This window comes from Pezoporus occidentalis, unplaced genomic scaffold, assembly GCF_034315485.1.
Source record: "Pezoporus occidentalis ecotype Australia unplaced genomic scaffold, CSIRO_AGI_Poc_V1 ctg144, whole genome shotgun sequence".
NCBI classification, from domain to species: domain Eukaryota; kingdom Metazoa; phylum Chordata; class Aves; order Psittaciformes; family Psittacidae; genus Pezoporus; species Pezoporus occidentalis.
Genome location: NW_026913252.1, coordinates 701,403 through 727,679, shown reverse-complemented (window position 1 = coordinate 727,679; position 26,277 = coordinate 701,403). Strand labels below are relative to the sequence as shown.

At 58.1% G+C, this 26,277-nt stretch overlaps 2 protein-coding genes across 2 annotated transcripts; one reads left to right on the top strand and one right to left on the bottom strand.

Moving 5' to 3' along the window:
- The first annotated feature begins 644 nt into the window (after positions 1-644).
- On the top strand, positions 645-10,768 carry LPIN3 (lipin 3). The gene is given in 20 exon segments (XM_062610114.1): positions 645-659; positions 2,487-2,687; positions 2,930-3,025; positions 3,883-4,109; positions 4,286-4,393; positions 5,023-5,143; positions 5,295-5,702; positions 6,514-6,569; positions 6,674-6,816; positions 6,893-6,986; positions 7,198-7,267; positions 7,509-7,598; positions 8,023-8,084; positions 8,351-8,477; positions 8,713-8,861; positions 9,011-9,097; positions 9,532-9,684; positions 9,916-10,027; positions 10,120-10,223; positions 10,347-10,768. Coding segments are annotated over 19 exon segments (2,544 nt in total). The 5' UTR covers positions 645-659; positions 2,487-2,495; the 3' UTR covers positions 10,492-10,768.
- Positions 10,769-12,547: 1,779 nt separating this feature from the next.
- On the bottom strand, positions 12,548-22,402 carry EMILIN3 (elastin microfibril interfacer 3). The gene is made up of 4 exons (XM_062610064.1): positions 22,167-22,402; positions 18,459-18,581; positions 16,500-16,747; positions 12,548-15,966 (listed from the first exon to the last, which is right to left on the bottom strand). The coding sequence occupies exons 1-4, from the start codon at positions 22,340-22,342 to the stop codon at positions 14,072-14,074; spliced, it is 2,442 nt and encodes an 813-aa protein (XP_062466048.1). The 5' UTR covers positions 22,343-22,402; the 3' UTR covers positions 12,548-14,071.
- Positions 22,403-26,277: the final 3,875 nt, after the last annotated feature.

Below are 26,277 nucleotides of genomic sequence, written 5' to 3'. Positions count from 1 at the left end.
AGGCTGCCGTTATTGAGCAGCAGCTAAAATTAGAGCCTCCAGAACCTTGGTGCAGCCTCGTTCCTCCCTAGCAGCACCCTTCGTGTTCCTCCCTGACTGAGCCTGGCCAAGGTGCACCCAATCTTACATCAAGGGCCAATTAAGTGAGCAACACAGCAACTACCACCCTACCCACCCTTCATGGTCCTAATGACACGATAGCAATCCCTATAGACCTGAGGGAGAGGGGTTTTGGACTAAGGGCCTGTAGGGACAGGACAAGGGGGAATGGCTTTAACCTGCCAGAGGGGAGATTGAGATGAGCTCTTCTTCCCTCCGAGGGCAGAGCTTTCCCAGAGCCGTGTGCTCAGCCTGTTCCAGCACGTTTTCCAGAGGGCTCAGTCCCAAGAGCCCGTGCTTTGTGTAGTTTGTGCCCTGAGGGGTTAAGCTCTGGGAGATCTGGTCTGGAAAAGGGAAGGACTGCGTTTAGGAATTCCGGCCCGGTGGGTCAGGCAGCGGGATGCTGGGCTGGGGGGGGAGGAAGGGGCTCCATCACTGCCAGCAGCTGCGGCTCCGCAGGGAGCAAACGAGCGGGCAACGGGACATAAGCGCTGCCTGGAGCGAGCCCGGCTGCTGCCCAGGGCCGCGCTCCGTGCCTTGGGAGCCCGCCCCTGGCTCAGGTGAGAGGAAGGAAGCGGCAGGTACGGGAGGAGGAGCGGAGCGGAGCGGGGTGGGTGCTGCTGGCAGGGAGCAGCCCCGCGGTGCAGCGGATGCTGAGGTTCAGGAGCCGGGCAGGTAACGGGAAGGTCCCGGTCAGTTGGAAGCACAGGGAAGGGTGCGCTGCTGCGGGGGGGCCGGCTCGCTGGTGCTGGGGAAGTACCTGGCTTGTTCCGGGAGGGGGGTTAGCTGCGCTGGGTGGGAACTGTGTTGCCTGCACAGGGAAGGTTTTCTCCCTTTGCCCTCTGTGAGAGCTGCGTGGTGGAGGGCTGGGATCACCCTGGGGTTGAGGGTGGGGATGCCCCGTTCCTCTGCAGGGTTTATTTGTTGACCGTGGGTTGGTGTCCTCGGGGTGGCCTGAAAACCTTTTCTGCTACCCTGTCCACCTATTGATGTCCTTTCACAGTAACTTGTTCTTTGTGCCCCTGATGGACCTGCTCCATCCATGGTGGGGCTGGGGGCTGCAGGGAGGAGTCTGAGCCTTTTCTCTCCGTTTCTCCAGCTGTCCTGGGTGAAGCCCACAGGGACTTAACAAGCCAAAAGCTGTACCAGAGCCATCCTGTCCCTTGAGCACAACTCAGCAGTGTGCAGACAGAGGTTTGGGGATGGGGCTGCTGCTCACTGAGGCCATGGGATGTGAAGTTCCTGTGGGAATGCTGGCCCTGCAGAGGGGATGAAGCCCTCTCATGAGGCTGTGTGCGCTGCTGAGAAACACTCCACATCACCATGAAGGTGCTGCTGAGCATAGGGCTGTTCCTGAGGGCTCTTCCCAAGCCCACACGCAAGCAGCACAGGCTGTGTGGCTTTATCTGCCCAGGATGCTCCCTATGCACTTTCCAGGTCTGGGTCTGTCCCAGTTGGGAGCCCACCAGCGCTGCCCTGGGGCACTGGGGCCAGCCCGACTGTTCCCTCTCTCCCTGCAGCGAGGAGCTCTGTGCTGTGTGCTCCAGGCCCTGCAGCTGGAATGCTGCCTTGTCCCGGGAAAGCTGGGCTCAGCAGGTTGGTGAGTGGCCCCGCTCACAGCAGAGCTGCTGAAGCTTCGGGAACAGCCTCGCACTTCCCTGCATCCTGCCCTAGGGAGCCTCTGGGCTTTGGGCTGTTCCTGGCTGTCAGGGAGAGGTGGGGGGGCCAGAGCGTGGGGCAGGGACATGCAGACCACGTTCCAGGAGGGATGGCTGGGAACAGGACGAGGCTGAGCTTGTGCAAAACGGGCCAGAGAAGCCGGGTGCCTGCACAGGGGTTGTCCTCATCCCTCTGGGTAAGGAACCAGCTCTCACCAGCCACCCCTTGGGTTGGGTGTGCACCAGGGGCTGTGCTGAGAGCCCCCGGGACACTCTGCCGTCGGCTGACCACGCTGCTGGCACAAGAGGCTTCCTTTGGCTCACCCATGGTCTTTCTGAAGTGCTCATCCTGTGTCCTCATCCTCTCCTTGAGGCAAGGTGGGCTGTGGAGCTCGGGAAGCTGCGTGGTTCCCAGCCCCTGGTGTGATGTGCTGACACCAAGACTGTTGTCCTGCTGATCCCAAGTGCTGAGCTAATGGCATCTCTCCTCCAAGCTGGAGGCAATAACTTGTGCTCTGGCTTCTCCCCCATTTCCTGTGCTCACAGCCTTTGGCTGATCTTCTGCAAGGCCCTTCACGTGTGTGCCTCAGTTTCCCTAGGGAAACTTGCCTGTCCCCATGGTGTGGCTGAGTCTGCAGCTATGAGATGACTTCTCCTCATGTCCTCACCTTGCATTTAGCTGCTGGAGCCCTCTTCCCCACCTGAGTCTGTCCCTGTCTCTCGTTGCAGTCTCAAACCATGAACTACGTGGGGCAGCTTGCTGAGACTGTCTTTGTCACGGTGAAGGAGCTGTACCGGGGCCTGAACCCCGCCACGCTGACGGGCTGCATCGACGTGGTGGTGGTGAGGCAGCCCGATAACTCCTTCCAGTGCTCCCCATTCCACGTGCGCTTTGGGAAGCTGGGCGTGCTGCGCTCCAGGGAGAAGGTGGTGAGTGGTGTCTGCCCCGGGACTGGGCTTCTGCTCACCCAGTATCTCCCATAACCCGGGGGTTATGTGGGTTATGTGTTTGAGGGGAATGGGAGCCCTGCTCAAAGCGGGGCTTGCCAGTGTTTGGAGGGGAGCCTGGCTGGCTGTCAGCCCCATCAGCAATCCCAACCCATCTGCTCACTTGGGAAATGCCTTCCTGCTCACTGATGGGTGACAGACAGGCTTCTTCTGTCCCTTGCTAGGTCGACATTGAAATCAATGGGGAGCCTGTAGACCTGCACATGAAGCTGGGTGACAATGGAGAGGCTTTCTTTGTCCAGGAGTCAGAGGAGAGTGAGGTTGGTGATGAAGAGCTGCTGCTGGTCTGTGTCCTGCTGTGACCACCTGGAAGTGTAGGGTTGAGGTGGAAGGAGCAGCTTTGGATTGCTCCTCTTCCCTAGGGTAACTGCATTATCCCGCTGATGCTCTGTGTGTCCAGACAGGTTCCTACGCAAAGGACATTGCAGGCAGTGTGGTGGATCTGAACAGTGGAGCACCCTGAGGGCCTGAGTATCTGAATCTTAGTCTGGTCTCCATCAATGGGCATGGCTGCTGGCCAGCCAGGCAGACACCTCGGATCTTGGCCTCTTGAGGATCTTGTGACAGGGATGGGAGGAAGCCAGAGGCTGTGGCAGGCTGCCCACTCCACTGGGAAGCAGGATGAGACTGGCTGTGGCTTCCAGAGCTCTTGGCAGCTCCCTCCCATGTGGACTTGTGGTCGCTGCTGGCTTGGGCTGGGTTTGAGAGCAGGGAGAGGGCTCTAGAGCTGAATCCCAGCTGCAGTCTTTGTAATTCTGGTCCTGTGGTGCCATCTCCTGCCTGCCTCTCCTTGCCCATGTTAAAGATGTCTTCAGCACGTGGCTGGATACCCCAAGTTGTTTGTGGCTTGGGTGTTTTGTGTGTCACCCATGGTGCCATCCCCGTCCCCCCCTCCCAGTTGTACATACAGAACGTTTCCTTTCAGGTCTAGCCACAAACCCACCCCCAAATTGAGAGCTCCATAGAATTATCTAGGTTGGAAAAGGCCTTTAAGGTCACCAGGTCCAACCATGATGTTGGTTGTGCTGGTGGAACATCTTGCGTAGGCAAGAGCCGTGAGCGGCCAGGCTGGGAAGCAGGGTGCTGGTGCTGTTGGGCTCTCCCATCCCTGCTGCAGGGCAGCATCCCTTCCCACCTCTGCACGTCACCCATCCCCATGGAGCAGAGCCTGGAGGAGGATGCTCATGGACCGGAGGACACCAGCACTGAAGTGACCTTGCACAAGAGGAGGTGACGCAGGAGAAAGCCCAGGAGGAAGGAAGGGTCAGACTCACTGTTAGAAGGCTGCGAGGAGACCAGAAGTGGGATGTCCATGGAGGAGCCATGTGAGCTGGCAGCCCCAAGGTGATCATCACTTGCTGGTGCCCAGCAGAACTGAAACACGAGGAAAGTGTTTCCAAGTTGGACCAGACTCCTGTGGAGTAGAAAGCCAGTGGAAATGGGAAGTTGGGGGTTGCCAGCTTTCCAGGAGAGACCTGGTGCCTGTGAGCAGCATCACGGACTTCTTTCCCTCTTTGCAGTGATTCAGTGTATTTCTCCTTTGCTGATCTCCCTGAAGAAGGAGCCATGTCACTGCAGTCCCTGGAGATGCACCCTTACTCTGATGGGGAGCTGGCCTCTGTGGACAGGTAATGAGCAGAGCCAAGTCACCTTGGCTTTGGTGACAGCAGGGCACCAAAAGGGACTTAGGAGCGGCAGGAGAGGGGGTCCCATATGGTGTGGCTAGAAGAAAGCTGAGAGCCCCCAGGTGACACTTCTGGCCATGGTCACAGACACAAGGGGCCTGTGTGTACAGGGCTTTGCTGCTGACCTGCATAGCACTGCTTCCTCAGGCCTCAGCTTATGGAGTCACAGCCTGGTTTGTGTTGGAAGGGACCTTAAAGCTCCTCCAGCTCCAACCCCTGCCACGGGCAGGGACCCCTTCCACTAGAGCAGCTTCCTCCAAGCCCCTGTGTCCAACCTGCCCTTGAACACTGCCAGGGATGGGGCAGCCACAGCTTCTCTGGGCACCCTGTGCCAGCGCCTCAGCACCCTCACAGGGAAGAGCTTCTGCCTAAGAGCTCATCTCAGTCTCCCCTGTTTCAGTTTGAACCCGTTAGGGTTCAACCCACAGGACTTGCTCATTTGTGACAGCCTCAGGGCAGAAGTGACTCTGTAGGAAAGCAGCCTTACAGGGCTCTTGGCCCTCAATGTCCTTGCAGTGAAAGCATAGGGCTGTAGAGTAGATGAGGTCTCACATTGCCTTTTCTTCTTGCAGCCCCACCATGAGCCATCCGCCCTCTCCTAGAAGCGATTCTGAGCTGGAGATCAGACCCCAGGAGAGCTTCCCTCTGGGGACTGAGTCCCACATGCAGTGGACCTGGGGAAGGCTCCCTCAGGTGAGTCCCTGCTCTCGCCCTTGTCCAGCAGCTGGTGGCAGGGCTGCAGAGAGTGGAGGAGGCTGTGGCCAGGCAGCCTTGGAGGTGTCCTCTAAGCAGCACTGATGCGTTGGGCAACTTCCTGTCCTCAAACCTGTTCTGCTTTCCTTAGGTGAATAGATCCGAACGAGTTGAACCAGCCAAGTCCACCAAGAGCATTGCTACTGCAGAAACCACAATCTCTGTGGCACTGGCCCCAGAGGATGAGGTAACCCATCTTGTTGCCACCTCTGAAGGTCTGGGAGCAGATCTGTGCCCAGCAGGACCTCAGGCCATACCCTGTTCCGCTGCTGTGTCTGTTATGGAGCCAACACCTGCACCACGGCATGGGAACAGCTTCCCCAAGGAGCAGGATGTCCCCAGGGCTGTGAGGGCAGAGACCTTGTTGGACACCCCCTTGCCCCCACGGGCGGGAGGCAGGAGCGTGGTGCCCGAGGTTCAGCCAGATGCTGCTGTGGGGCAGGTGAACTTGGAGCGCCCTGAGCCCCATCTGGGAAGCCAGAGGAGACAAGGTGGGTGGTGAGGGGGTGGCTGGTGCTGCTGGGAGCCTGCGGGTGGACCTGACCTGAATGGAGGGCTGAGGTCTTCACTCAGTGTAACTTCCCCAGCATTGGGCACTCAAGGTGTGCTGTGTGTGCTTTGCCCTCTCCTTGTGCTGCCAGCTCCTATGTTTTGAGGAGACATTCCTCAGCTCCCCTCCTTTCAGTGGATCCCCAGGAAGGTTTCTTGCCTTGTTTCCTGAGGTCCATGCTTGGATGCCTCTGCTTTTTGCATGTTTGGAAGATTTCTCAGCAGTGTAGACCATACCTTAACTTGAAGTGCCCGGCAGCACCTGGCTGGGCTTGTGTCTTCATCCCAACCCTGCCAAGCCAGGTGGAAAATCACACAGAGCAAAGGATGATTCCCTTGACAGTGTATTTAAGGAATTTTATCCTGGTTTCCTGTTCTAACCAACCTCACTCTTCCAGGCAGCATAATTTGAGAATGAAATTGTCTCCCTGAAGAAGAGACACTTGGGATTCCTCACTGGACAAAGAGGGAGATCACAAAGCATTGTCTTGCATGGTGCTAACTTCAAACAGCACCTCCATGTTGTCACAGCAGATCATAGGCAGGAGTCTGCCCTGTCCTTTGTGTCCTCTTGGCAAGTGGTCTCATGTCAGTGCAGGTGTCTTGTGGTACTTCTGTTGCTGTTAAGGCAGCTTTTCCAATAAGAAACGAGAGGCTCTCTTTAAATGATGTACAAATGTGCTGTTAGCTTCCTTGATAGATGGTAAGGTGGCTGGAAAGGAGTTTCAGCTAAGCTCTCTCCTTTCTGTCTGTGCCTTGAGGAGCCATCAGCCTCCAGCCCGGCTGAGGAGCAGGCAGCTCGCTGTCTCCCCAGGAGGTGAGGGCTGTCCGTGCTGGCAGAGCTCAGACCCTGAGCAGTGCCCCTGCAGCAGGGGTGTCCAAAGCTATTGCCGGTGCTGCCATTGTTTTGCTCTCTTGCAGTGACCCAGAGCTCAGTTCAAAGCCCGTGGCAGCCCCCAGCAGCGCTGTTTGTGCCCAGTTGCCCCTCCATGTGCCTGCTGAGAGCCCCGCGGCCGCCCTGTCCCTGTGCGGAGGGCTGGGGGGCAGCAGGCAGCTCCCTCACGGTAGGTGGGAGCAGAGGGGGGACCTGCTGCCCCCATGTTGTGCACCAGTGGTGTGACACAGCCTCTGTCCCGCCAGGGAAGTTCATGGAGCGTGTGGTCTCCTACCAGCAGTTTGCTGAGAACCCGGGGCTCATCAATGACCCGAACCTGGTGATACTGCTCAACAAGAAGTGAGTGCCTCTCGTTTCCTGCTGCTTCATCCCGACGCCACCAGTGCGAGCCCTACAGAAACACTCCAGCAGGAGTGGGACTCCATCCCACACAGTGCTTATATCACAGTAGTTGTGGCAAGGGACCCTCTGGCCACACTGCAGGGTGGTGATCTGGAAACAGCCCCTGCTCCAGGAGTGGCGATGTTTCCACCCCTCTTGCTTCTTCCAGGTATTACAACTGGGCAGTGGCTGCTCCCATGGTCCTGTCCCTGCAGGCTTTCCAAAGGAACATTCCTGAGGTCAGTGGCACAATCCATTTACTGGCCATGCTTTTCGGCAGGGCTTGAATTGTTGTAGTGGGGCTGCAAGAAGCCAAGCTGCCCATGTGGGGCTTTGTAGGCAGAGCTGAGCATTCCTCGAGTCCAGCAAACCCTGAAGTCTGCCCTTCAGAGGGGCCTCAAGGTGACTTTTAGGGTGGTCTTAGCCTGTTGGCAGCTGAGCCTCCCTGGGCTGAGGGCTGCCTTCATCCCCTGTTCACAGAGCACTGTTGACCAGCTGGTGAAGGAAAAGATGCCCAGGAAAGGCAGCAGGTGGTGGTTCTCCTGGAGGAGGAGAGAATTCTCATCAGAGGTGTGTTTGAGCACTGGCTGTGGTGCCCATGTCCCAGGGGAGGAGCGCAGCAGGGTCCTGGGCATGGCCTGAGGCTGGGTACCAGGGCAGCCAGACCTGTTGGCAAGGTGGCTTGTGAAGGTTGCTGCTGTCCCCTCGGGTCTGTTAATGGCTGGTCAGCAGGACAGTGCCTGGTAATGTGGTGGCATGGACCTTGTGATGGTGCCACGTGCCCTTCATGCCGCAGCCCACCCGCCATATGTGTGTGCTGGTCTCCCTGTGCAGCCACAGCACCAGGTTGTGGCTCTTCCATGGAGCAGTGTCCTCATGAAGTCAAGGGGATTCATTGCCACCTCTTCCCTGGTATCACTGCTCCAAGTGGCAGTAAAGCAAGGCAGCTCCTGCGCTTGGCACGGGGGTGCTCATGACACCACTCTGCCTGCAGGAGCAGCTGAGGCCAGGGAAAGCCAATGTGAGGATGCTGCAGCCTGTCTCTGCTCAGCAGAGGTGAGTGCCTCCACCCCAAGTTGCCTTTAGGAGTCTCTGCATGCTGCTGGTCTCTTCTCCTCCTAAATGACCAGATATCCCCATGTCTATAGCATGTGTGAGGGCAGAAAGCTCTGTTAAGGCTCTGGCTGACCCTGGTCCAGCCAAGCTCCTCCATGGCTACTTCCTGGGTGGGTTGTCCTGGGTATGCTTCAGATCTCTCCTGGTGCTCACAGGGAAAGCCGTGGTCTGCAGAGTGAAGCCACCATGCTCTTCCCTTTGTATAGGCAGGAAGAGGGGTCATCCTGTGATGAAGAGCCCCTGTGCCCCGGGGACATATTAGCAATGGATGATCCTGAACAGAAATCTCTGCCAACCTACAAGAAATCCCTGCGGCTGTCCTCTGAGCAAATAGTATGTTCTCCACTGCTCCTTCAGTGCTTGTGTGGTGGGGTGAGACAGCCCTCGGACAGGGATTTCTCTACTCCTGACTTGTGTTTTTATAGGGCACCCATGTATTTTGCTGTGGGTGGCTACCCTGCAGAGGTTTAAGGTCTCTGGTCTGTCTGGGTGGCAGTCTGGCCCATGACAAGCCTTGGGCTGGCATGAACCCGTGCTGATGTACTGCTTTGTTCCTCCTGCGCCCCAGGGAAGGCTGAACCTGCAGGATGGCCCTAACGAGGTGGCGTTCAGCGTGACAACCCAGTACCAGGGCACGTGCCGCTGTGAGGCCACCATCTACCTGTGGAACTGGGACGACAAGGTGGTGATCTCTGACATCGATGGCACCATCACCAAGTAAAGGGCTCTTCTCCCTGCTCCTGATGTTAGGGAACATGCCCTTGCAAGGGTTGTGTGTGCAGCCAGGAGGGACCAGAGACCTGTCCTGGTGGAGATGGGTACCCCACCGGCTTGGATCAGCCTAACCTGGTCTCATTCCCTTCTAGGTCAGATGCTCTCGGGCACATTTTGCCACATCTGGGAAAGGACTGGACTCACCGTGGGATTGCTAAGCTCTTCCATAAAATCCACCTGTAGGTGTTGGATCAGGTGAAGCCAGGGAGAAGCGGGAGGATGGTGAAGGAGAGGCTGGGTGGAGATGGAGCGGTTTGGGTTGAAAGGTCCTTAAAGCCCTTCCAGTTCCACCCCTGCCGTGGGCGCGGGCACCCTCCGAGGGCTGCAGGAGCTGCGCCCGCACACGGCGGACCCCAGCCTGAGTCCCCTCGGCAGTGGCCGCTAGGAGGCACTGTGGGCCCGCGGGTGGGGACCCGCCATGGGCAGGAGCCGTGGGGCCGAGCCGTGAGGCCGGCGGGGACCGGGCTCAGACCGGGTCCCTGTAGGGTCGCGCTGTGCCTGAAGCCGCCCGCTGCTGAAGGGGAGAGCGGGGTCGGGCTGAACAGGTTGGGCCTCCTCGTGTTCGGAGGCGCAGGAGGCTGCCCTGCCCGAGGGCTCCCTGCTCTCCCGCTAGGAATGGCTACAAGTTCCTGTACTGCTCAGCCCGAGCCATCGGCATGGCGCACATCACCAAAGGCTACCTCAAATGGGTCAACGAGCAGGGCTGTGCGCTCCCCAAGGGCCCCATCCTGCTCGCCCCCAGCAGCCTCTTCTCTGCCTTCCGCAGGTACCACATCCTGTCCTGCCAGCCCTGCATCCCATGTCCCTGGGGATGTCACCCCTTACCCCAGGTTGATGCTGAGGGATGTCACTGCCTTGAACTGTTTCTGCCCTCCCTGGGAAGCTCCTCATGCACAAAACCTCTCTTGCCCTTCCCATCACTTGTCTGGCCCCGGGCAGCCTGGCTGCCCCCAGTCCTGAGCAGCTGATGCCAACTGACCTCTGCTCTGTGCTTCAGGCAGGTGATTGAGAAGAAGCCAGAGGTGTTCAAGATCGCCTGCTTGAAGGACATCCAGAACCTGTTTGCCACCCAGCTGCCCTTCTATGCGGCTTTTGGGAACAGAGCCAACGTGAGTGGGTCTCGTGGGGAGAAGGGAGGGCTGGGGCTGGGGCAGTGGTGCCTTCCTGCAGCTCTCATGCCTCGCTGGCCTGCCTTGGGCAGGATGTCTGTGCTTACAAGCAGGTTGGCCTGCCAGAGAGCCGCATATTCACAGTCAACCCCAAGGGAGAGCTGATCCAGGAGCTCGCAAAGAACCACAAGTCAACGTAAGCAATGGGCCTGGTCCTCGGCATCTTTGGGTTAACCTGGCTTTAGCCCTGAGAAGCATCTTCTGGGGTAGAAAACAAAGCCCCAGTGACCTCAGTGCAACTTCTCTCTTGCCCCCCTAGGTACGAGCGGCTGTCGGAGCTGGTGGAGCTCATCTTCCCTCCTCTGGGCCAGAGCAGGAGCATGGCTCTGGTGTGCCCAGAGTACAGCCACTTTGCCTACTGGAGACCCCCACTGCCTGCTGTTGACTTGGATGCCTTCTCCTGACCTTATTGCCTGCGGAGACCTGACCCAGGGCTCTCCTGTGCATCCTCTGCCAGGATGGGATGCTCCAGATGCCTCTGCTCATCCCTGCTTGCTGCTCAGGCACTTTGCACTTCTCACAGGGGTCATGTTCTGCACTAGAAACACCCAATAGGGGCCCAGAGAGCTCTGACTCTACAAAACCTGCATTTACTAAAATGAAACTCCTGTAAGCTGGTCCCTGCTTAATGTTCTTAACACCTTTAAAGCCTGGCTCTTCATTAAAAGTGGTGGTGGGTCACTCACTGTCCTATTGAGTATAACTTGCTATCTCCAGTATGACCAATGTTCCTACCAATCCAACTACCTGCAGATTGAATGCTGGTGAAGTGAAGCTGTCTCATGGCTTAACAGCTTGTTAAGGTGGCTGGAAGCTGTTTGGGGTTTGGGTGTTCTTCAGTACTAGCAATTACCCTGTGCTGTCTCTTGTGTGCTGTAGCCCTGTGCATGGAGGTGGGAGCCAGGCTCTGTGACCTTCTACAGCTGTGGCTGAGTTTGTGTCCTCTGACCTGCCAGGAGCATCATCCTGGTGGAGATGAGGGCAGGACCTGCTCCAGCTTCCTTGGCCTGTGGAGCCAGGGCACTAGAAAAGGACTTTTCTTTCTTTTCCCTCTTTTCTTCTGCCTTCAGGTACTGGTGCAGACCTGATTTCATACAGAAAGCAAAGCCTGGGTTTATGTGCATGGGGTGAATCTCCTGATGCAGTCTCCTGCTAGGGCAGGAGCTTGTTCCTGTGCCCTGAAGTGGAGCATTCAAGGAAAGCTTGGCTGCCTCAAAGTGGGTTTGGGTGGGACACAACCAGCCTGTACTGGGTGAGGGACCTGTCCAAGCCTGGTGCCCTGCTCTGGGAGCTCTCAGCTGTGACTGCATAAACTGACCCAGCCTGGCCATCCCCATTCTCCTTTATCACTGGTGTGAGTGGAAATCTACTCTGCCTGCCCTGTGGTGCAGCTCTGCTCTCCTGCAAGCCCCACACATGACTGTGATCTGCAAACCTCAGCAAGAAATAACTTTATTTTTGTCTTTTCCAGTACAAACACATTTTCAGCTTTAAAAATCTGAACAAATGTACAAAGTTTTAAACACAATAAAACACAGCCTTCTACCAGCATCACTTGGCAACTGCCTTGGAGCACTGCCTGTGCAAGGACAGCCCCATGAGCACCATCTCCTTTCCTCTCTGCAAGCAAAACCACAATAAAAATGCCCTATTTTTAGGAAGTTCCTTCACTTTTTAAACACGAATAGCTGAGAACTGGAATACAAACTGTCCATAGCTTCAAGTGACTCGTCAGGTATAGTCCAAATATAGCACCATTTTCCGGAAGGTCAGACTTCTTCCTTGTCCTGGGTTTGTTATGGCCAGTCCTGGCCTCTCTCTGCTGGAGGCAGCCAATGCTGTTGAGCTGCTCTGCCCCAGCCCTAGGAAGGGGGAGCCTGGCCCTTGGCTTGCCCTTCTCTTTGGTTGTTCTCTTTGCAGTCTGTTTTCTCCCTGTTGTGAGAGGATGGGGATGGGGCTTGGGCAGGGTTAGGGTTAATCCAGTGGGATGAGGGTTGGCTTGAGCCTCCTTCCTGGACTGGGGAAAAAGCCTTGGGTTTTGTTGTCCACAAGCAGGTTGTGCAGGATGCCCAAAGGCAGCTGGAAGCCGCCCCTTTGCTGGAGAAGTGTTCGGTAGCTGCAGCACGGCTCCAAATCAGCCAAGCCCAGAGCACCAGGAGTGGATTCAGGTGCTCGGAGCGTCTGGCAGCCTTCTGAGCTGGTGGGGATAAGTGAGCGGTGGGAGACCAGGTCCCCTCTCCATCTCACACAGCTCGACCATCATCCCTTGGCAGGAGAAAGCTTCTACCGCATCAGGGTAACACGATGTGGCCACAGTGATCCCCGCTGCCCTCGCCAGCCTAGAAGCATCTGATCCAGGGAGTTCATCCAGTTTCTACGGAGGAGAAAAGGCATCCAGATAAATCTCTGCTTTGTGCTGATCAGAGCACAGAGCTGCTCCTTTATCGGGTGGTGCAGCCTGGAGAGGGGGATGAGCACCGGGTGGAAGCTGAAGGCCAAGCTGGTGTGGAAGGGTCCATGAGCTGCAGTGCTGAGCTGATAGAAAATCATGTTCCTCTGCTATAAAGTGCCAGAGCTGGTCAGAGGGAGGCTCTTTCATTTCGTCTTCATCCTTTCTGGTAGTGAAGCCCATGTTGGCTGAGCACCAGGGGACATCCACACCAGGCTCCCTGGGAGAGGTGGCTTTTCTGAGCCCCAGCCACACAGTCCAGGCTCCTGCTCCATAGGGCAAGGCTGGAGTTGCTCGGGAACATGTTCAGTGTTTTCCAGCCTGCCTGTTTGTGGCAAAACAGCCAAGCTGGCTGTGTTAATCACGTCTTCTTCATCCCCAGGCTGAGCTGAGGTCTCAAGATGTCTTCTCAAGGGTACCCTGCTCCGCACTGGTGCGGGTCCCGAGGGCTGCTGGCATCCCAGTGAGCTCAGAGGAACATGAGAGGATGCAGACTCCTGCTCTGCACAGACAGAGCCTCACACTCAGCCCCTGGAGCTGCTGCAGCTCTCCTGCCCTGCCACGAGATGGGGAAAACCATGTTCACAGTTTCAGTGATAAAACAGGAGGGAAGCAGAGCTGGAGGACAGGACTGCTCCATGCCCAGCTCCTGCAGGGGTTTGTGGACACGTCTCCTGAGGGAAGACACAGGTTTTCCATAACCCTTCGTATCAGCCCCCGGTGTAAGCAGTGAGCAGAGCACAGTGGGATTGCGGGACATGGATGTCCTGAGGGACAGGTTTTAGCTGCTCAATTGGTTCTTCAAAATACAGCAAGGGACATGTGGACAGCAAGAGGAGACTGTAATCAGATGAGAACCATAGCAAGTGATTGTTCAAAAATATACATACACATACCATACATCTATATATGCGTGTGTTTTCCTAATGCAGATCCTCACATGCTCCGTAAGGAGCATGCACAGTGTAGATGGATTTATGGCACGCAAGGTGGGCTGCTGTCTCAGAAGGGGAAGGCAGCTCCCAGGGGATGTGTGGGCACATGTGTTCTCTGAGATCCATAATTCCTGTGGTGAGTTTTGCTCCCTGTAAGGAGCCCTGGCTCTTCTCAGTCCCTTCATTAAGATGCAGGTGGTCTTCAGGTCAGAGAACCTCTATTCCTCAGCTGGTAACTACAGGGGTTTAGTCTTCAAGAAGTGATAAATCCACGCAAACAAAATAAACATCCTCCCCTTTCTGCTTCCTGCTTCCTCCTGAATTGTCCTTCTGGGGTCATCAGCCCAGGAGCCAAAGCAATGCCCCAGCCAGAGCAGTGATGCTGCTGCACCAGGGTCAAGGCTGGCGGGTACCAATGGGCACGTTATGGAGGAGTGGGGCAGACAGGATTAAAAATAAAGGGGTTGTAGCAGCTTTTAATTTATCTTTTAATTTAAAAAAATATCCCAAGAGCTGTCGTCACGTTGGAGCAAGTCTGTGTGATGGAAGTTAACCCCGTCCTTCACAGGGAGGAGAAGGAAGAAGCACGTGGCAACACAGCTAATGCTGCTTCCCCTGCGCCTGCTCTTCCAAGTGGCCAACCTGCTCAGCCAGCTCGGAGACCTTGGCCTGGCAGTCCATCAGGTTGTCCTTCAGTCCCGTTATTTCCTGAGAGTGGGCAGCCAGAGTCCCGTTCATGTGGTCCATGTAGTCCCACAGGCTGCCCGTGTGTTTCTCCAGTTCATCCCTGACGCCATCCAGGCTTCCCGTGATGGCTCCCAGCCTGCCACAGGTGCTCTCCACCCGGGCCACCCGGTCATCAAAGTGAGCAATCTCCTTCTGCAGGTCACGGGCCACGTTCTTGCAGGAGCTCAGGTCGTTGATGATCCTGGCTTTGAGTCGCTCCAGGTCTCCCTTGAGGTTGAGGACACGTCGGTTGCTGAAGAACAGTTGGGAGCCTTGGTCATTGACTTTCTCCTGGATGGAGTGGACCTCATCCTCAATCTTCCGCTCGTGCTCATCCAGGGAGGAATTGACGTGTGTCACGGTGTCCGAGTACTGGGAGACGGAGTCCTTGAGCCCCGTCAGGGACTTGCTCACGGTGTTCAGGTTGATCTTCAGCAGGGTGATCTCCCCTTGCAAAGCCCCCGATGCTTCCTCCTCGATCCGCCGCTGGATCTCCAGGATGGTGGCGTTCAGCTTGCGCAGGAGGTCGTAGTTGCTGTCCATGCGCAGGAGCAGGTCCTGGTTCTTGTTCTGGCAGTCCTCGATCTCGGTGCGGAAGGTCTCCACGTCTTTGGAGGCGGAGCTGCAGCCCAGGGAACAAGTGCTCTCCAGCGTGACGAGGCGATTCTGCAGCACCTCCAGTGCCTCGTCTGTCTGTTTCCTCATGCTGGCGAGCTCCCCCTCCAGCACGGGCACCACCGCACCGTCCATTCCCATGGGAGAGCTCACATTGTTCAGCTCCCCCACGATGGTCATGAACCTGTCCTCCAGGGTCTGCACTTTGTCGTCAAAGGCAGTCCTCATACCGTCCACCTCTGCCATCACTGTGCCTCTCATGCTGTCCTCTATACCAGAACAGCAGCTCCCTGTTTCTCTCTCTGTAGCATTGAGTCTGGCTTCCAGGTCTTCAAAGCGCCCTTCAAAAAGGTTCCCTAGGGTGACAGTGGAGATTTCTCCATCCAGCCGGGAGTGCAAGTTCTTCTGGGACTCGGAGATGCTGTGGAGGCCTTTCTCAAGGATGTTCATGCGATCGGTGAGGTAGTCCAGGTTGCTGCAGCAGCTTTCCACCACTGTCAGCCCTTGGATCTGGGTCTCCAGCTGGGAGATCTCTTTCTTGATCTCGAGCTCCTTCCCATCCAGCGTCTGCTGCAGCCGCAGGTTGGCAGCTTTCTCCTCCTCGCACTGCTGCCGCACCTCCTGGATCCGGAAATCACACGTGCTCTGGAGCTTGCCCAGCTTCTTCTCGAAGCCGTCGAGCAGCTCCCCGCGCAGGTTGCTCAGCCTCGTGTCCACGTACTCCTCCAGCAGGTCGATGGAGGTGAGGGGCGAGGGCCGGGCTGACTCCAGCAGATGCTTGATCTGCCCGTCGTGGTCCAGGACCATGCCGCGCACCTCCTGCAGCAGGTCCGCCTTGGTCTTCAGCACGTCGCTCACCTCCGCCACCTTGGTCAGGATGTCCCCCACGGGAGGGAACGCGGCGATGTCGGCTCTGTCCGCCGCATCCACCAGGCCGTCGGGAATGACGCCGAAGCCCACCGAGGAGTCCGGTGTGCCAGGGCTGTTCATCAGCGAGCCGATCATCCTGGTGGTGTCCTCCTGGATGGCGAGGCGCAGGCGGTCGCCCAGCCCACTCACCATGGTGTGCAGGCTGTCGTAGGACTGCGAAAGGCGCCTCACCTCCTCCTCCAGCCGATCCAGGCGGTCCCCGAAGAGCCCCGGCAGCTTCCTGCCTGCACAGGGAAAGGAACAGAGACAGTCAGGGCTGGTGTTCCTTCAACTTCCCTCCTTGGCTACCTCCTAGATGAGAGTCCTTTCCCATACTAACATTAGCTCCTGCATCCCTCTCAGTGCCATGCTAGAGAGCTATCAGCCCACCCTTCCTCCTTTTCTCTACACCTCTTCTTAAGCTGATCAGGAAACCCTCTTCCTCCTTGGGATCAAACCCTCTGTTCAACAGCAGGTGATGAGAGCACCCTGGGGGAGCTTTGTCTTGAGACACACTCTGTTGACCCCAAAAATCAATGGGAAATGCTTTAAAGCAATGAGGGAAATTTTGCAGCTGCACATTTTGAAACAAATGACATTTAAGAAGCAAGTGATCCTCGAAGCAATCAGTGCCAGATCTCGGATCAGAGAGCACATCATCCACTGATGGTTTGCCTAATTCATGTCCCATGCTGGAACAGCACAGACAGAACCAGGAGGTGTGAGAGCATGCGGTGGCGTGGTAACCTGGGGATGTGAAGCAGGAGCGAGATCTCACCATAGTGACTCTTCTTTGAGCCTGGAAACAGGTCAGGGTGGCTTTTGGGATAGGGAGGAAGCCCGGGGATTGGAAACATCTTCTGCCCAGGAGGCACCTTGGGGCTGGGCTGCTGGGGCAGGAGGCCAGGTTGGTCCGTGGGGCTGTCGTGGCACCCTTCTCCCATGAAGCCGGGGCAGCACCTCCAGGCCAGCTCAGTCACTGTCTTGTACCCAATCTTGTATTTGGGCCTGAAGAAGGTGCGGTACCTTTCCAGGAGATTTGACCAAGAGAGAAATCAGTTTAGAGAAGCAACCTCAATGTCAAGCAATAGAGAAGAGGGGGGTCATGGTTCCTGTTGGGTGCATGGGAAAGCCTAGCTAAGACCCTTGTCCTGCACCTGCAGACCATGACCCACCTCCTCCAGGAGCTCTTGCTGCACCATAGGTCAGTGTAGCAGCGCAGTGCCTGGCCAGGGACACAGCTCATCACACCACAACGGCAGAATCTGTGCCCACCCTCTCCAGGAGTGGACCACGAGGTCTGACAGCACATGGCGAGAGAACAGTCCTCCCCAGCAGGCTGGCAACGCAGACAGACCAGCCTGAGAACCAGCCCGGGGTGAGGAGGGACTCTCTGAGCAGAGCTGTTAGTCCTGAGCCTGTGGATTCTGGTGAGGTGCTTTGCTTGGAATTGGTTTTAACCTCAGACCCCCGTTGTTAGTTTGGAAAATCACAAAAGTTTTTATTGCTTTGATCTCTGGCCCCATAGATGACCACTGTGACAGATGACACACTGTCTGGCACCTCTTGGCCCAGGGATTGTAGATTCCTGGACTGCTTTGTGCCAACACAAAACTCAAAGCTCCTCCAGTTCTAACCCCTGCCACGGGCAGGGACACCTTCCACTAGAGCAGCTTGCTCCAAGCCCCTGTGTCCAACCTGCCCTTGAACACTGCCAGGGATGGGGCAGCCACAGCTTCTCTGGGCACCCTGTGCCAGCGCCTCAGCACCCTCACAGGGAAGAGCTTCTGCCTAAGAGCTCAGCTCAGTCTCCCCTCTGGCAGGTTCAAGCGATTCCCCTTGGCCTGTCCCTACATCCCTTGTCCCAAGCCCCTCTCCAGCTTTCCTGCAGCCCCTTTAGGCACTGGAGCTGCTCTCAGGTCTCCCCTTCAGGAGCCTTCTCTTCTCCAGGCTGCCCCAGCCCAGCTCTCTCAGCCTGGCTCCAGAGCAGAGCTGCTCCAGCCCTCGCAGCATCTCCGTGGCCTCCTCATGTGCACACTGAAGCCAGGTCATGGGGAGCTTCTCCTCACCGAACACCCCCAAGTCCTTCTCCTCAGGGCTGGGATGAAATGATTTGTGAGCCGATGGCCCAAGTGTGTGGAAGAGACATTTCCCTCTCATGTGTGATGCAGCATCTGAGGCTGTGCAGAAAACTCAGCTGTGGGTCCAGAAAACTCCCTGTTTTCACCCCAGTTTTGTTTGAAGGGCTGGAGGGGCCAAGCAGCAGACACTGCAGAGATGGGAGCTGCTTTGGGAATCTCCTTCACAGCTACCAGCTACTGCAGGATGTCCTCAAGTCCCCAGATGCTGCTTAAACACTTGTGATGGGAGGAAGGGACTTTCAAAGCTCACCCAGTCCAACCCCCTGCAACGAGCACAGGGACATCTTCAGCTAGATCAGAGTGCCCAGAACCACATCCAGCCTGGCCTGGAATGGCTGCAGGGATGCACCTCACCAGCTTCCCATGGCTTCCTGATTTACTTCTGATAAGGGACAGATCTCCCTGCCCCTCCTGACAGATCCCATCCTGCTTCCTCCCAGCACCCCTGCCCTGCACTGACTGCCTCACCCAGGAAAACGCTTTCAGCTCCTTTCGCTGTGCTCTGAAGAGCAGGGTTCATGGTCAGATGGGTGGCACCCGAGGAGAGCTGTGGCCTGGTGGGAAGGGAGCCATGGCCCAGGGTCCCCCATACTCACAGCACTTTCCCTGGGCACTTGGGTCCCCAGCTGCACTTGTGGTACTCAGCCTTGATGTAGCTCTCGGCGCCGTCCTGCAGCACGCACGTCACATTGCGCTGCACCACGTAGGCACAGTAGCTCCTGTGGGGAAGCACAGGGAGACACCATCAGCCTGGCACACAGCAGCACCCGGCTGTGCCACCCATCCCAGGCAGCTCTGTGTGACCCTGCTGCTGGACCCCCCAGCCCAGCCCACCCCACACACTGGGAACAGGGACAGCAGAGGGGCCTGGGGAGAGCAGGGAGTGGGGATGGAGCAGGGTCCCCAGTGCCAGCCTGCTGCTGGGTGCCTGGGCTGGGTTTTAAGCTTCTTCCTCAGCCCTTGGGGGCCCAGGCCCCTCTCCTCTGGGTTAAGGGGTGCAGCTGTGTTGGTGCTGGAAGCAGGCTGAGCACCCTCACCTCTGAGGTGCTGCTCTGCATGGGAGGCTGGGTGCTGAGGGCAGTTGCTGCTCTCACAGTCTTGGCCACGTCGCTACCAGTGCACAGGTCACCCAGAGCCTGAGAGCTGGGCTGTGCTGGGCACATCATGGCCTGGGAGGACACAACAGAACCCCACCTGCAGCAGCAGTTATGGGAACAGCATGCCAGAAACAGCTCCAGCAGCATCTGGCAGGGGCGATCTGTCCTTCTGGGGTGCTGCCAGCCCAGGAGCCTTTGGACCTTGCTGTGGGTACTGTCACACTAGGCCGTGTGTGATGCTACAGTGAGCAGAGGAAGAGGAGGTGGGGGATGGCTGCTCTGTGGGGCTGCAGCAACGCACCTCCCTCCACCAGGGAGGCAGGAACAAACCAGGTTCCAAGTGGGATGGAGGCTGGGAACTTCCTCAGACCCCTTGGGTGGAGCGGAGCCTCTTCCCTCTTGCCATGGAGCAGCCAGCTCCATGCACACTGAACTCTCCAGAGCCAAGCAGCAAACCCAGGCACTGAGGATGAGGTGGCTGGGAGGAAGGCTGCGTGGGAAGGGTGCAGGAGCGCTGGTGGGACAGATGGAGATAGAAGCTGCTTCAGCTGAAGGCAGCGCTGCTGCAGGAGCAGATGGACGTGGCCCACAGGGGCAGAGACAGCAGGGATGTGGTGAGGGAGGGATTAAGGACACAGGGACGGGGCAGACGGCAGAGCGGGAGGAGAGGCGGCTGCAGGCACACAGAGCAGGGCTCAGGCAGGAGCAGATGGGCCGGCGCGCGGTGCTCAGTGACGCGGGAGGACCCAGCTCCCTCTGCGGCCAGTGCGGCTCAGCTGGGAAGCAGCTGCAGCTCCCTGGCATCACCATGGCACGGCCTGGGAGCAGCCCTGGGACCGACCAGAGGAAGGAGCTGCAGGGCCGCAGCGCAGCTCTCACGGGCTTAGCAGGACGATGGCGCAGTGGCACTGAGACACCTCTGCCAGGTAGAGGTGAGGGGAGGGACCAGGACAACCACGACAGAGCAGAGCTGCCTGGGGTGAAGGACTGAGGTGCCTCCTGCCTGGGGGAGCGAGTGTGCACGTGTGGGTGTGCATGTGTGGGTGTGCATGTGGATGTGAATGTGTGTTTGTGTGCACAGGGGTGTGCACATGTGTGTGTGCATGTGGACGTGCACGTGTGTGTGCGTGTGGATGTGCACATGTGTGTGCGCGTATGGATGTGCACGTGTGTGTGCACGTGGCTGTGCACATGTGTTTGTGTATGCGCACATGGATATGCACGTGTGTGTGTGTGCATGTGGGTGTGCACGTGTGTGTGTGTGCATATGGATGTGGATGTGCACGTGTGTGTGTGCATATGGATGTGCACGTGTGTGTGAGTGCATGTGGATGTGCACGTGTGTGTGTGCATGTGGATGTGCACATCTGTGTGTGTGTGCATGTGGATGTGCATGTGTGTGTGTGCATGTGGATGTGCACGTGTGTGTGTGTGCATGTGGATGTGCACGCGTGTGTGTGCATGTGGATGTGCACATGTGTGTGAGTGCATGTGGATGTGCATGTGTGTGTGTGCATGTGGCTGTGCACAAGTGTGTGTGCACACGGGGGGGTGTGTGTGTGCAGCCCTCCCACCATTACCCTCTGGGGACAGAGCAGCAGGGCTCTGGCTCATCTTGAGTGCAGAAAGAGGTGAAGCAGAGCCAAGCAATGATGGCAAACATGTGAAGACAAAGTACAGCCCCTGCCCATGCCAAGACCCACCATAATCCCTCCATTGCCCCCAGTCAGGCTCCTCTGGCTCCTCTGCCTGTTGGAGCTCCCTGCATGAAGCAGCAAGGTGTGAGCAGGCTTATCCTCCCTCCAACACCCGGCTCTCTCTGCTACCTCCCAGCAGGGACCCCCCATCCCACACCCGCAGCGCATCCCCCTGGGAGCAGCACCAGCACCTCTACCCCAGCCCTTGCTGAGGGCCGTCTTTGCTCCCCTGGGATGGGCACTCCTGGCATTCCCAGCCTGCCCAGATGCAGGGGAGAGGCTGCCAGGCTCAGAGTGTGTGCAGGGATCCGTGCTGCTCCCGGCACTTCCAAAAGTGAGTCATTTATCTGAGCACCGGGCCACAGAGAGCACAGGCGATCCACTTTTCTGAGCTGGAGGGAAGGGAGATCATGTGTGAGTGTGCATGTGGAAACTTAGAATCACTGTCTATCCAGAGATCCAGGACCCGCTCACAGACTGTAAACCCCTTCTGCAAGTAAGCTGGTAGCCTACATGGGCAGACCTACTGGCCGCTGCTGATGAACACTGCCTACCTGCGGCTACTTGGGGAGGGTGGTTCTGGCTCTCTCTCCCCCTCAGAACCCCCTTCCCCTCTCACCCACCTGAGCTGCAGTTTTATAGCTCCAGCCCGATGCTTTAGGAGTGAGCAGCTGGAAAATGTTACGGGGTTTAGAAAGCTCCTGCTGGCACTGCCAGTATTGTTCGTCTCAATGTTACTTTATTCATTTCAGCTTGTTCATAACACCACATCCTCCCCTTCCCAAAGCAGCCCTGCAGAAACGGTTCTAGCGGACAAGGGGGGAGGGAAGTGTTCTCCGCCCCCCCCCCCCCCCCCTCCGTAACAGCCCTTTTGCAATTGAATGGAAAAAGTCTATAGTGAGTGTATAAAGCCCACATTCCTCCTCTGCTGAGTTTTCCAGGTTACTTAAAAACCTATTTGATCTCCACTGAATCTGTGCTTTACAAGCAAATGAGCAAATTCCCTCCAAACCAGTCCGTGTTTCCATGCGGAGGTCTGTGCACAGCCACCCCCCCGCGCATCCCCCCCATGCCCATGTCCTGCAGAACAGGTACATGCACCTACCCCCGTTAACACACACGGGCACCGCCGCCCCCGTGCCCCCCGCAGCCCTGTCCCCCGCAGGACCGCAGCGCACCCGACCTCCCCCCCCGCACACGGTCCGCCCCGTCCAGCGCTGAGCCCCCCCCGTCCTGCCCTGCCCACCTGCCCCCGGCACCGGGACCGGGACCGCTCCCCAGCAAGGGCTGCCCTCGGGGGCCGCTGCCCACTGCCGGTACCGCGGGTGCGATACCCACCGCGGATGCTGCGGCTGACCCCAGAGGCGCTGCCGGTCCCCGGTGCCCACCGTCCGTGCCCGGTACGGGATGCTCAATGAGCCCCGCCGGTACCCAGGGCCGAGGCCGCCTCCCGGTACGCGCCGGGTCCGTTGCGCGGCCGCGGCAGGGGACGCGCAAGGCGATCGCTTACTTGTGCTTGCCTACGGGCTTGCCGGGGCCGAGCTGCGGGCTGGGGCCGGCCGTGTAGAGGCTGTACCTGCCGCCGTAGGGCAGGGCGGCCGCGGGCGGGTAGAAGGCACCTTTGGCGTCGGAGAGGGCCAGCAGCGTCCACAGCGAGAGGCAGAGCAGAGCCCCGCGGCGGCGCATGGTCCCGGGCCCGGCGGCGGCGGAGCGGGACGGGGCGGGACGGGGCGGCCGCTGCGGAGGGGACCGGAGCGCCGCCCGCTGCGCCCTGCCCTGCCCTGCCCTGCCCTGCCCGGCCCGGCCCGGCCCTGCCCGGCGGCACACGGGGCTCCGCAGCACGACCGACCCCTTTTGTAAGGCGGCGGCGGCGGGGCGGGCCGCGCTCCTCCTCCCGCCCTCCCGCAGCCGCCGACCCCCGGCCCCGCGGGAGGGCAGACAAAGCGCAGCCCCCCCGGAACCCTCCCGCGCAGCCCCGGGGCTGGAGCGCGACCGGAGGGGCCCGGGGGGGCTGCGGCACCCCCGAGCCGTGCCGGAGCTGCCCCTTCCCCGCTCCCCCCAGGACGGGCCCTTGTCCCCCCCCAGCCCCTTCCCGACTCTGCCTCACCCACGGGAGCAGAAAGGCAGAGGGACCTTGGCTGTGCCCCTTCGGCGTGTTTGGCCCGAGGCGATGTGCGCTGCTGCAGACCCGCAGCTCGATCACTTGGCCTGATGGAACCGCATCACCAAGGTCCCAGCAAACCCGGCATCTGCGGTTTGCAGGGAGGGGAAGTGGGAAGCGGGAAGCGATGCTGGCTTGGAGCTTGCATCAGCCCTCCCCAGTACATCTGGGCTTTGGTGACAGGCTCCAGGAGGGACAAGGGAATCCCTTGTGTTTCCCTACAGAGCGATGGATCTCCCACAGACACCAGCACTTCTTCCTTGGGAAGGCAGGTTCCGGCCTCCTGCCCCTCCTGTGTGCTGCATCCTGCCTGTGCCCACAGCAGCGTGTGCTGGGTGCTGAGCACCATGCCCTGCCCCAACAGCACTCCCCAGGCACCACAGCACTGACCACAGCAGTGTAAGACCCTTTGTGTGAGCCACGGGGAGCCTTTGCTCTTGGGCAAGGGGGAGAGGACCCTCCCCAAGGGGCGCTGGGCAGTTTGGGATGGGGGTAACATCCCTCCTGCTACACAGCAAGGTCAGCTCACAGCCCTGCAGCGGTGAGGCCCTGCAGAAGCAGAGCCAGGGCTGAGCATCCTGCTGTTCCCAGGACGCTCGCAGTCGTGAGCATCACCCAGGACCACAGCAAGGGTTTGATGAGGCTCCTGCCCCATGTCAGCCCAGGCAGGGAAGCACCACGTGAGGGGTGCACTGCTTCTCCAGAACTCCTGGAGGAAAACAAGAAGTGGTTGAGAAGGGATGGAATCCCAAATGCAGGAGTGAAACCTGTGGCTGATGAGGGAAGGAGGCATGGAGGCTCGGGCTGGCACTGAGACAGAGATGGTGGGATACTGAGACAAATGGCCTTTTCCTTTCAAGGAGTCTTTGGCTCAGCCTGAGGTGAACAGAAACGTTAGCAGGAGAGCAGAGCCGAGGAGGCTGGAGGCAGCAGGAGGAGGAAGTGTGTGTAACGAGCTGGAGCGTGTTGGGCAGCGGCTCCTCCGCTCGGTGCAGCGTGGTGCGGGTGTTGCTGCAAGCCGCCTGTCAGGCTGCACCGCAGAGGTGGCTGCAGCGTGGGCTGTGCACGGTGTGTCTGGCACCACATGAAGCGGGGACATGGACTTGTTCCACTCCGCTGGGATGCTGCAGGGGGGATGCTCTATGCTCCGCTGGAATGCTGCAGGGGGGATGCTCTATGCTCCGCTGGGATGCTGCAGGGGGGATGCTCTATGAGCAGCTCTACACAGCAAACAAAAGTCGACCGAGCTGCACGGTTTAATGCTGGATGGCGGAGTTGAGTGAGCAGCCTGAGCTCTTTCCCCCTGAGTGCAGGGAGTGCGAGCCAGGTTTAGTAACAGCGTGCTGCACGTGTGTGTCTGCGGCCTCAGGAAAAACCATCTGGTGGAGCATGGTGTCAAAGCCCTTGGTCCTGGCCTCCAGTCCTCTCCTGCGATGGGTGGGCACAGCAGGACAGAGCTGCTTTTGCTTCCTCACTAGCCTGGCTGTGAAAGGGAAGGAGGGCTCCATTGCCCTTGTGGAAGAGTGTGTATATCTGCCTGTTCCTGCCATCCAACCGCAGTGCTGAGGCTCCAGGTCACTTTGTGCTAAATTTCATCCTTGGAGAGGCTGAATTCCATTTCCTTTTGCTGTTGTCTGTTTCATAAAAAAAAAAGGCATTGGGGTAGACAGGAGAGTGACAAACTTGGGTCCCCACTGAGGAAACAGATTCATCATCAGCTCTTTTACAAGACATCAAAGAATAGGACAGAGCCATTACAAGTGCCCCAAACCATGGGGAAAACTCTCATGAGCCTTCTGAGCTGTGAGCTGAAACAACCATGAGACACCGAGCGGCAGGAAACTGAGATTCATTAAGCTGCACTTATGGAGCAGCCCAGGTTTGACTCAGTGGTGCTCAGCCATGCTGCTGCTGGTCCCCACCACACCACGGACTCTGTGCAGCCTGGCACAGCATCCTGGCCTGGGAGAAGTGCTCATGCGGAGACTCCTTGTATTCGGGCATTCTCCTGGCATGGGCATGTCCCAGAGAAGATGCCAAGCCCCATCTCCCAGAGCTGTGAAGGGTGCTGAGTGCTGGGCTGTGCAGCAGAATGGAAGGGCTTTGCCATACTGAACTGCAGTCGGAAGGCACTGCAGACCGGCTCACTGGGAACACCAGCCCTTGGTGCTTCCCAGAGCAAAGCTCTGCTTTCCCTCCTTGCCTTGGCTGGAGAGCAAAGGGGATCAGACCAAGGCTCCTGCTGCTGATTGAATCTGGAAGCTGGGCAAACCTGAGACCCTTCCTGCAGGGGTGCCTGACCCGGGGGCAGTGTCCATCAGTGTCCATCAGTGTCCCCATGGGAGCACCTCCTGCCCCAGCTCAGTGCAGGGAGCTTGTTTCTGCACCTGAACCTCCAGGAGCTCATGATTCTGGCTACAGCTCTCACCCCTGCAGAGCCCTGCTCCAAGCCAGTCTGGGAGTGAAAGGGTTTTGTGCTTTTGAGAGTCCAGCAGAGATTTAGCCAAAGAGCAGGTCCATTGTGCAGGACAGGAGGTGCTCCTAGGAGGAGCTCATGGGGGAGACAAGAGCAGAGGCTCCAGGGGCAGCTCTTCCCCTGCTGTCTCTGGAGGAAGGGCTGGGTGAGGCACCATGAGGCTCATTTCAGGAGCAGATGACACCAAACAGTGACACCAAACAGTTCTGCCTCACATCCGTTTTAATTAACACCTGCATGGCCTCATCAGCTGAACAATCCCATCCTTCATGGGTCAGCAGCTCCTGAACCCCCCGTTCCCACCCGGGTCCAACGGGCAGTGCCTGCAGCCCCAAACCTTCCCACAGCGATAGGAGAAGGAGAAGAGACAGGGCAGCCCCCGGGCTTCCCAGCTCTGCTTGCGCTTGGCCAGAACCAGCCTTGTCCTTCCCAATCCCAAGCTTTAAATAGGTGCTGCTGGAAAGGCACCCGGGTGGGTTCCCCGGGCACAGAGGTCAGAGTTGTTGCCATGGGATGGGAGCAGATTGCAGCGAGGGAAATGGAAGCTGGATATTAATAATACACAACTATCTGTTAATAAAATGGATGTAGCCCAGGAGGAGGCTGGATTGAGCCATCTGGAGATTTTAAAGGAAAGGTTAGATAAAAAAAAGCCTGTCAGGACCAATTTGGGGCAGGGAAAGGGGTTGGATGGCTTCCCAAGAGCTCTCCCAGCCTGAGTTTTTCCGAGTACAAATTCATTTCCCAAAGTGGCAAGGCAAGAGAGCAGCTCGATTTAGAGGCAGAGTTTCTCTCTAATGATTCCCACCGGATCAAAGGCATTCCTTGAATTGGCACTAGCAGAGGCCTTTTCCCTTGGCAGCAGGTCTGTGTCTGTGTGAGAAGGAGCCTTCTGGAAAGCCCAGCTTTCCCAGGTACATATCCAACAGGATCCATCCAGGGCTTGCTCTACCATCAGAGCCCCTGTGAGACACCACAGCTCTG

Excerpts from the sequence above, each read along its gene's own strand:
- EMILIN3 (XM_062610064.1), bottom strand. The coding sequence starts at position 22,342 with ATGCGCCGCCGCGGGGCTCTGCTCTGCCTCTCGCTGTGGACGCTGCTG. Across the intron at positions 16,748-18,458 it reads AAGTGCCCAGGGAAAGTGCT|GTACCGCACCTTCTTCAGGC; the intron begins GTGAGTATGGGG and ends TCTCCTGGAAAG. Across the intron at positions 15,967-16,499 it reads CTCAAAGAAGAGTCACTATG|GCAGGAAGCTGCCGGGGCTC; the intron begins GTGAGATCTCGC and ends TTCCCTGTGCAG.